Genomic DNA, 11,203 nt, shown 5'->3' on the forward strand with positions numbered 1-11,203 from the left:
AGAGATAGAAAGAGAGATAGAAAGAAAGAAAGAGAGAGAAAGAGAAAGAGAGAAAAGGATTGTAGGGTTGGTCTTACATCGACATCTTTGGTGAGGAAGTTTCCAAGCGCAGCTACACGATCTGCAAAAATTTCGTCATCCACATCGAGGGGTATTTGCCACCTGAGAATCGAAGTTGAAGAAGAAGAGCTTCTTCTCTTTCCTTCTGTCTTTTCTCCTTCTTCTTCTTCTCCTTCTCTATCAGCTGAAGCGACACCAGGGACAATGCAGAAAAGAAGAAAAACCTATTCACATCAGGGGAGTTAGAGAAAGACAAAAGGCGAGGTAGATACACAGACAGATAGAAAGAAAGAGACACCGAGATAGAGAGAGAGATAGAGAAAGACGATGAAGGCGAGACAGAAAGATAGATAGATAGATAGATCGGAGAAAAGAGAGATCTAAGCATCGTGTTAATTATTCACTCATAGATCTCTCTGTGTCGATGTCTTTCTCTTCTCGCTCTCCGCTTCTTCACGAGAGATAGCAAAAGTGCCAACAAGAAGAGAAAAGAAAAAGACCGTCTTCTTGACGTGCTATTAGCATAAAATGTTGAGAAAGGGGCCCGTGGGGGGGGTAGATAGAGAGGATGAGAATGCAAAGGCATGTGAAAAGGCGAGAGAAGATCCTCATTTTCATCATGTTCTGATCCGTGCCTCTTGATCTTGTCTTCTTCTTCCTTCTCTCCTTCTCACTAAACAACTCTCCTACCTACTGTACATACATCCACTCCACATATATATATATATACATACATACAAAGACATATATGTAGATATGCATATCTATACATATAAGTATGTATCTGTCTATTATAGATATATGTATATATATGTGTATATCTTTATGGATATGTATTTGGATGTCTATCTGAGGATAGGTTATTCATCGCACCTCTACGGAGAAGAAGACCCACATACACACGTATACATATAGACTCTACCTCGATGTTTACTTCTGCGTCTATGAATAGATATATAGATATCTCTATCTACATAGAGATATGCATATACATATAGTTATGGATATGCAGATAATGTAGAATGCTTAGGTACCTTTTAGCTGTTGGTCTACCTCCCCTCCTTGACGTAAGGAATCTCTAAAGCACCCCATCGCAACGAGAAGACGTCGGAATGCCTTCGACTCGACGAGATTTCCATCTATCTTTCTTTCTCGTCTTCTTTTGTTCTCCTTGTCTTCTTTTCTTTGCTCTGCTTCTCCTTGTTGATCGAACCAGGAGAGATCTTCGATCTTGAGACACAGACCTTCTTCTTCTTCTTCTTCTCTTCCTCCTTTTGCATCGGCACCGCCATGAGACTTCTTCTGCTTCTTCATTTCTTCTTCGTCTTCTTCTTGACCTCCCTTGACGTCCTTGTCTCTTGTTTCTTTTTCTTTTCTTCGCTCTTCTCTCTCGAAAGGAAGTCGATCGGACGCGTCTTTGAAGATCTTAAGAAGATCATCCATAACACCTCTCTCTACAGATGAGAAAGAAGAGGAAGCCTCTTCTTCTTCTTCTTCCTCCTCCTCCTCCATTCCCTCTCCACCCCCGGACATGATCTTCTTCTTTCCTTCTTGGTCTTCCTCTTTATCTTCTTTAGAACGCCTTAAATCACAAGACGAAGAAGAAGAGTCATGGAACAGCTTGTTGTGAGATGTCCCTTCTTCTCCTTTTTCTTCACTTCTCTTCTCTCCATCTTGATAGAAAAGCGGATCTTTTGCACTTGACGAGTGAGAAGCAAAAGAAGAAGAAGAAGATGTCTCTTCCTTCTTTTCTTCTTCTTTTTCTTCAAGATACTTCTGTAGATGAAGTCGGAAGTTTAAGAGAGCTTCGGCTAGAGCTGCGGAGTTGAAGACGAAAGGACGCCGAGGTATACGTCTCTGCTTTTCCTTGTTTCTTCTATCTTTCTTTCTCTTCTCTTCAAGAGCTTTATGAATACACTCCGACGCCATCTCCTCGATCTCCTATACACAAGGAAAGAAAGAAGCGGGAAAAAGGAGTCGCAAGAAGTCAGCAGATAGAGTTCAATCGATCGAGATGACGCTATGAATGAATAAGTATATCTCAACTCACGTTACTGTATGCATATATGTATACAGACATACAGGGGTGTATATACACCACGCTCATGTGAAAGGCTCCATGTACACGTATGTTCCCTTGTATGTTTTATCTATGTGTCTATCCTTCGTATACGCGCGCAGGCAAGATGAATTCAGGAGACAGACCACAGCTAGCCGGGTAGCTAGATAGATAGGCAGATCTCTGAAAGAGAGATAGATAGATAAATTGAAGATAGGGGAGATAGAATTATGTATGGTAGTAGTGAGCCACGTGAGACTTCGTCTTCTCTCCATCGTGGGGTGACGTCTGTAGAAACTAAAGTCACTCGTCTTTCATGCGCTAGACATCCATACATATAGACAGATATACATGCATATATATATATATATATACATGGTATATGCATATATATATATATACGAATGAATGATGATAGATATCTACGTATGTGCAGACAGTATGTACAAAACCGAATGGAGACCCGTAGCGTATATACGTAATATATATATGTATATATATATATATTGTATATGCTATATATACATGTCTCGTATATACATCGGGAAAGTATCATTCATTCATCCACCTTTTCTTTCTTTCTTACTTCTTTTTGAAGTTGACTGAGCTCGTGTAGACGTCGTACAGAAGCTTCTAGAACTTCCTGAGGAACGGAAGAAGAAATAATCCATACAGTCGCTCCCTCGCTTTCTTCTTCTTCTTCTTGGTGTTGTCCTTCTTTTCTTTCTCTCCATTTCTTTTTTTCAGCGCCCATTGCATGCATAAGATGTGCGAATTCTTCTCCATCGAGAAGATCAAGAGAAATCTCCTTTGCGTCTGTTGTATCTTCTACAGTCACGTCTTCTTTCATGATACCGAGACTTCTTCTCGGTGGCTGTCCTTCTTCTTCTTCTTCACACATCATGACCTGCCGTAAGCGGCATGCATCTTGGAAATTCTTCGTGAGACCTTCTAGAAACAGTTTCACCTGCTGATTGATATAGCCGAGATTCTCGTGGTCTTCTTCGACTTCTTCATATCCATCGTACGAGGAGGATACCACCCCTTTGCAAGCCTTTCTTCGTAGGCAGAGGCCCCAGAAGGCTACCACAGCTCGAAGCAAAGGCGGAAGAGAACTTAAAGCTTCTCTAGGTGCATACAAAGGCGAAGAGAAGGAAGAGAAGAAGTCAGTCGGACGAAGAGAGGAAGAAGAGATAGTAGGATCGCTCTCATCTCTCTCAGAACCAGAGAGAGAAGAAGATCTATGCTTTGACGGAGAAGATACAAGGCCTGGGTCTCTCTCATCATCATCATCATCTTCTTCTTCGTCTACGAAGTCACGGCTCGAAGAAGAAAAGTCAGGAGGTAGACGCTCCGGATGGGAGAGATAGATCTGCTGGAGGCGCTTACGCACGGCTTTCGCTGTCTTACCGAGGGTCGTCGCGATGTATCTATCCCAATGATTGATCTACAGAGTAAAGACAAAAAAGAAGAAGAAGAAGATAGGGAAAGTAGAAGAAACAGAAGAAGACAGGTAATGATGTGTGTAGAGGAGAATAAAGATGACCAGAGAGATAGATAAACAGGTAGATAGGGAGGTAGATACATAGAAACATCTCTATACATAAGTGAATGGAGGGGAAGAGAGAGTAGCACGGCCATAGAGTCAGGCCTCATGTAGAAACGGGAAATATCCACACATACACACACACACATATACAACGTTCTTACATACGTATGTATAGACATATATATACACATACATATATATTCCATAGACAGACATACATTCATATATATATATATATATACACATACATATATATTCCATAGACAGACATACATTCATATGTACATGTAGTCATAGACACGAAAGACTGAAACACGTCAAGCGTATGGAGAGAGAGCTCCGATAACGCCCGTACCTATACATATATATATATGTATACGTCCATGTGTATATCTACCACGCATATATATATATATATATATATATAGGCATGTGTACCTTGTACTATAGAAGACTGGGGGGAACATGCCTGTATGATTTATTCATCGATCGAGATACAGGTGTCTGTACACCTGCACCCCGCACGAGGCTATAAACAAAGAAAGGACTTTCCAAGTTGAACTGAGAAGTCAAGAGATAGATCGCCTCTCTCCATTGTGGAATAGAAGCAAAGCAGAGTGTTCTAGCTTCATTTGTGGATCTTACATCTCTATAGATCATATATAGGTTTATACGTGGGTCATACATCTATACAGATCGTATATAGGTTCATAGGTAGGCCTTACATCTCTGTAGATCATATATTCTCTAAGGAGAATTTCATCTTCATGTGGATCAAACTTAGTTGCACGTCCACCTCCCCCTCCTCTATATCCGCCGTATTGCTCTTCGAGTTCTCTTCGACAATCTCCGACAGCATCGATAGGATTTGAGAAGCCTTTCTCGAGAACCTGTCGATTCATATGTTGGAGAACCTTAGCGTCGGAGCCTTCTTCATAGTTGGTATAGACAGAGAGAAGCGAGCCGTCTGATACAGGCGAAAAGAAATCCAACACACCACCGCCTTCTCCCCCCCTGCCTGTATATGTCGATTTCTTCTTCGAGAAGAGCAGCTCAATAGGAAGAAAAGCATTCGCCTCTCTATAGGTACGACCTTGCTCTTCTTCTCCTCCTCTTTTTCTTTCCTTCGTTAGTTCAGCAGAAAGATGACAAGTGCCCATATCTCCTACACTAGATCTTGTCTCTTTATTCTCGTCCCCTGCTTTCGAGGGAGAAGAAAGACTTTCTCTTCCGATGCTTCCATGGTCTCTTCTCAGTAGACCTTCTTCTTCTTCCTCTCCACCCCAGAGACAGAAGAAGGCCTCGACAATCGATTCAGAGAAATCGATGATCCATGAGAAACGGGGGTCACATCGGGATTGAGGTGGCGTATTTAAGACTTGTTGAAAGATAAGGAAGTAGGAAAGATCGAAGAAAAGACAGATATTCTCAGGCCTCTTATTCTTATACTGGAGAACATATTCGAAGAAGGAGATAAGAGCGGAATTGATCGCCACGGGATTCATCAGGAAGTTCGAAAGCTGACAAGCCAAAGAGAGACAGAGAAAACAAGGAACAAGGGAGACACAGAGAGAGAGAGAGAGATATTGAGGGATACAGAAAGAGAGAGAGACAGGGGTATTAAGATGCAGAGATGACAAGAAAGAAATAGACTGGTAGAGAGAGAGGCAAGGAGAGAGATAGATGGATGATCAGAGAGAAAGACAGTTAGAAAGGTGAAAATAGGAAGGTAGCTAGATAGATAAATGAATCGAGAGAGAGATGAAGCAGCAGCGAGACAGATTGAAGACAGATAGGGGGGTAGAGAGAAGGTGGTATTCCTCCATCTTCTTCGTGTTGGTGATCTTAAGATGCCCAACACATGCAGCTTGATACCTTCATGCACTATGACGATTCTATAGATGTACAGATACACACATCTCTCTCTCTCTAATTATACAGTGGCCTAACGTGTAGACAAGCTTATATATATATATATAGAGAGAGAGTCTATAAAGCCACGTGATGCAGATGTTAGGATTAGATCGAGTAGTCTCATATCGGCAGCATAGAGAGGGAGAGAGAGAGTGTACGTACACTCCTCTTTCAATACACCCTTTCTTTCTTTCTTTCTCTCCGTGTATAGAGATTTAGCATGATGACTACTACTTGGAGAATACACAGGACGACGGTCACCCTCATAGAAAAGAAAAAGAAAGAACAAATCTTGTCCTCTTTAGGATTTTTCTTCTTCTTTTCCTTTCTCTCTCTTGTCATTTGTCTTTCTCCATGCTCTCTTCTTATCTATCGAGTATCACTAAGGTCTTCAAGATTTTGTATCCATCATACGATCTCTCTCTCCTTTCTCTCCTTTCTTCTTTCTTCAGATTCTTTTTTCTTTCTCTCTCTCAATTGTCGAATGGTTCAGCCCTTCTGGTGAACTTACCAGGTGCATGCATTGAGAGATAATTTCGCCTTTCATGAATTCTCTTACGACGTCGTCAACAGTTACCTTCCTACTCCAACTCCCTCCTCCTTCTGTACCGTCTCCATGTAGAGGAAAGTTGTGTGGGAGTTCTTCGTCATCTCCCCCCATTAGATCATCGCCGGCACTTCTCCCTACCATCTTAGGATCTTTCTTTCTGCTCGCCATTCTTAAGCCATTCTTTCCTAGGCCGAGGACTTCAATTTCTCCTCCAAACGCTTGAATGAGCTGTATATACACTAGAGAAATCTCTAAGGCATAGAGGAAGACCTCTGGTTCAAAGCTACTTGCCTTATAGCACTTCATTACATAGGCGACTTCGCCGATAATCCCGCGACCTATCCATGAAGATAACTGAGCTTTCACGGCTTCAACAATGTCTTCTTTCTTCGAGTGTATATGCACCTGAAGTAAGCGAAGTAGCTGGCGCATGCACTGAAGAGCCGTACGTAGCATAGGACGTGATTTCCGTGAAAGATCTTGTATCTTGACTGCTTTATGAAGACTATCCGTGATAAACTGCTGAATGAGAGCTGTCTCGAACCCCTGCAAGCAAAAGATCATATCGATACGATCTAAAAGAATGATCGATGAGGCCTCTCTTATCAGACTACGACTTCCTGACATAACTCCGCTATTCTTCTCCTGTGAAGAAGAGGAAATGGTAGAAAAAGAGGATTCCTCTTTCATACGTGACTGAGAAGAAGAGAGCTTTTGTCTTTGCTTCTGAAGGAGGCGAAGGCGATTCACCCCTTTGAAATAGGTCACTTCATAAGCGAAGATCCATGCGATCAAATCCAAGAGAAGCTGACGGAAGAACGAACACACAGAGACAGAGAGAGACGGAATGCACAAGAAGAGAAAGAGTGAGAGAAAAATGAAAGAGAAGCAAAGAGATAGAGAAAGGGAGATAAAGGTATGCAGTTGGAGAACAAAGAGAAGAGAATAACGGGAAGCACTGAAGGCTTCTCAGAAATCCCTCCAGAGTAGGGATCTGTACGGAGTCTATTTGAATCTATCTATCTATCTCCAATCTATCTATCTATCTTTGATTTGTCTATCTTTCATGTATCTATCTTAGTCTATCTCTTATTGATCTATCTATTCTTAACCTAACTGTCCTCTGTTTGAGAATAGATAGTAGTAACTTAGACGAATCTAGAGAAGATTGATACAGCTGTTTTGTCTCCCTCGTGTCTTGTCTCATAAGAGACATTGAGTAAGCAGACGTATTTGAAGCATAGCCAAGAAGCATGGAGCTGTACATACACCCGGTGTGTACCGATTTTGACACTACGCACATCTTAACAAGCCTGCGGAGTTTCTACACGTATAAAGAGATAAAGATATAGAAAGGTGAGAAAGAGCACTCTGCCGCGCTCGAGACCTAGGAAAATCCTTTCAAACTCCACGAGAAATCTTCACTGACGCTCCTATTCCCCTCATACAATAAAGATGAATCATCTACCTACTCACACTCTCTGTATGTCCGCATACATATATATATATATATTTATATATATATACGTGCTTCGAAATACAGGTGTATGTATGTGGGTATACAAACCCTCTCCCGGCCCTCGCAGCTCACGGGATCGACGGACTGCCCTTTCTTCCATGAGTCCCAAGAGAACCTTTTCATACCTTACACCTCTACTCACATCTCCTGTATACGTAATCCATGAATCTACAGCTATAAACAGAGAGAGAGAGAGAGAAATGGAGCAAGAGAGGAAGAGAAAGAAAGAGAGAAGTGTAGTCTCGACCGCCTCCTCTTCCTCCTTGTTCTCCTACCTCGGCATCCCAGGGTGTATGGTAATCTGTATCGACTTCACGTAGAAGCTCTTTCACGCCTGCTTCTATAAGAAAAGCAAGAGAATAGAAGCGACCACTGTAGAGATCATTCTCATCTGTCTCCGAGTTCACGGGAGCTGTGAAAAGTTCGTCAATCCCTATGAACCCATTCACGAGTTTGTGGATTTCTAGCACTTTCTCCTCTCCTCCTTTCATGTCTGCAAGAAGACAAGCTCTTAATCGCCATGCTGAAGAAGACAGCGAAGAAGAAGAAGAAGCGAGTGAACGACACGACGTTTGACGATGACGTGCATGACTGCTGGATATCTGGGGGGGAGCTGTATAGACACCTCCATGTGTAGGTGCTGTAGAAGTCTTCTCTCCTAATGTTCTCCGATTTTCTTCTTCTTCTTCTCTCGCATTCTTTTTCTTTCCCTCCCTTTCTTCTTCTTCGATGTCTTCTTTTCCTTCTTCATGATCGACGAAGATATCTTCCAGATCAAAAGGTCTTAGAGAAAGGGAGCGAAAAGAAAAGAGTCTTTCATAGTCTACGAATCTTGCTTGATCCCTTAAAACTCGCACACGAGCAAGCTTCCTATTCCTTCTCTGTGCTTCGATCACTCTCTCATTCAGAAGAAGCGCTCGAGCCCGTAAAGGATCCAATCGACTTAGTTCAAGAAACTTCTCATTTTTCATCTTAATTAAAGTCTCCGTAGCTGAAAGAGCCCCTCCTATTCCTCTCGATTGACTACGCGTAGGGATCGCCGGTGCTGCAGATCTCTGCATGTCCTTCTGTCCTTGTAAAGAGCTGGGGCGAGAGAAGAAAGTGGAAGAGCGGCGACCTTCTTGCGGGTGCTGCGGGAGAGAAGAGGGAGAGCAAGATGATGAGGATGGAGAAGGAGAAGTGCGATAAGTCTTTCCAGGTGTAGAGCCTGTGACGATCTGAAGGAAACATTCCGAGAAAAAGAAGAAAGCAAACTTATGAAGAAGAAAGAAAAGGATCATGACGATGACGTGGATGTAAACCATTCAAAAAGACAAAGAAGAGAAAGAAGAATCGAACAGGAGGAGATAAAGTCCGATCTTTCGGTTTGATAGGAGATCAGGCTCATTTCTCTTCTTTAGTCTTTATGTACGACTCTTCTTTTCTACATGCTCTTTATGTGTGAGAGAGAAGCGCCTTTGTGGTAAATGAGATGCTATGAGGCCTTGAGTGTACATACACCTCAACTAAGGAGAGTCAAGGAAGTTTGAAGAGAAGAAAGGACAGAATGTAAATGTCGAGGGACGCCGAGAAATAAAAGAAAATTTCTTCTTCTTAACGGCTTCGCCGTCGTGCAAGAAAATCCAGTCCATCCGCATGCAAAACGACGACCACGATGCTGACAACGCAGTGCGGACACGACCAAGGTAACACATATATATATATATACCCATATATATACATACGTATATGTGCATCTGCATACACACACATGTATGTATATATGTATATATTTTCATTGTCATACATTCACCTATCTATGTATCTCCAGTCTATCTATGTATCTTTGATCTGTCTACCTATCTATGTACCTATCTATCGTCCCTCTATTTCTCTATCTGTAATGTATGTGTAATTCATCCATCTATCATTCTTCAGTCCATGTGTTTCAATCCTATGTATGTAGGTGTATGTGCATGCCTATCTGCCTCTCTTCTTTCTATAAGGTGTGTCCCCATGTATCTACAGTACACCTGGCTATATACATATATCTATATATATATATATATATCTATACACGTATGTAGATGTCTGTTTTTCCTAGATGTCTATGTATCTAGCTTTTCATCTCGCCTCGAAGAGAGATAGACAGCTCGATAGATAGGCAGATAAAGCAAGAAAAAGGCAATATGTCCCTCCCGGTATACAGACAGAAAGACAGTTCTCTAAGAGAACGCCATTATGAAAGCAAGAAGAAAGAAAAGTAGAAGAAAGAACGGGTCGAGAAGGACTCTTGTATACCTCGGCGACAAGATCAGCAAAGTGAAGAGGAGGTAGAGAAGAGAAGAGGGCGTGCACTGTACGTAGGACAAGCCAAATCTTCTCCATTAGGCTTGCATGCACATGCGTCACTGCCCATCTCCCTAGCCCTCCTACTGTAGGTACACCCGAATCCTCGAAGCCACCTGCATCGCAGACAGAAAAAGAAGAGGTTCATAAGTAAAGAAGAAAAGTGAAATATCACAGGCGAGGTCGCGACTATCATGTCTTTCTTGACGGATATGTACGGAGCTGGAGAGACACTGAAAGGTAGGCAACACGCATAGCCGCTTCTAGAAGGCGACGTTGAAGAGATGGAGCTTAGCCACGAGAATCTCTATCTTCATATGAGAAGGAGAAAAACAGGCGAGAAGCTTTTCAAGAAGAAGAAGAGGAGGAGATGTAGAGAAAGAGTTTAGGGTGGAAGTCTTCATGGCATACCGACATACCCCTGCTTGTATCTAGAAACCTCGCGGTGTGGATGTATACATGTATAGACACATAGATATGTATCTATATGCCATACCTATGTATGCACGTAGATATGTATTTATGTATGTATGCATGTATTATGTACTATGTATGAATATGTATGACTTAGTATGTATGAATAGGGATTAAGTAGTATGTATGAATATGTATGATGACCGAATCTGTATGTATGTATGTATCTGTATGTAGTATGCAGGAGTATGTATTAGGTATGAATGTATTTATGTACATATACATACGCATAATATATATATATATATAAATACATGATTGCCGTGGTATTTACCTTGTACAGTAGAAGACATTTCGACAAGAGAGAAAGACTTTTGCATCTGTGTGAAGAGATCAATCTCCGTATCTCTCAGCATAAGATGAAGGAGGCTCGGGTAGGTAAAACGGCCTCCTGTAGTTGCATTAGGATCAGATTTCTGAAGAGGCGAAGAGCCTAGCCCAGGAGGACTGGACGGCCGACTCGAAGAAGACGAAGAAGAAGAAGAACCTCCTGCTGACAAGCCTTCTTCTAAGCGCTAAAGAAGAACCATACATACACACGTATATACAACATGAATGAATAGGCAGATAGATAGATAGATAAATAGATAGATAGATAGATAAATAGATCTAAATAGTCGTACACATATACATATTGGAAACAAGTTTCAATACTGAGAGCTTCCACAAAGTAACATGGACATTTCATACATAGACATAGAGGGGGGAGGTGCAAAAGCAGACCAGACGTTATCTATCTTTAATCTATCT

General features: G+C 41.8%; 1 protein-coding gene across 1 annotated transcript; it reads right to left on the reverse strand.

Annotated features, from left to right (window-relative positions):
• Positions 1-77: 77 nt before the first annotated feature.
• On the reverse strand, positions 78-10,968 carry CSUI_010392 (uncharacterized protein; the record flags this gene model as incomplete). The annotated part of the gene is made up of 8 exons (XM_068070496.1): positions 10,728-10,968; positions 9,932-10,095; positions 7,927-8,868; positions 6,094-6,939; positions 4,394-5,188; positions 2,706-3,566; positions 1,095-2,001; positions 78-244 (listed from the first exon to the last, which is right to left on the reverse strand). Coding segments are annotated over exons 1-8 (4,764 nt in total), but the record flags the coding sequence as incomplete, so codon positions are not given.
• Positions 10,969-11,203: the final 235 nt, after the last annotated feature.

Source organism: Cystoisospora suis (genome assembly GCF_002600585.1).
Source record: "Cystoisospora suis strain Wien I chromosome Unknown contig_7322, whole genome shotgun sequence".
In the NCBI taxonomy this organism is placed as follows: Eukaryota; Apicomplexa; class Conoidasida; order Eucoccidiorida; family Sarcocystidae; genus Cystoisospora; species Cystoisospora suis.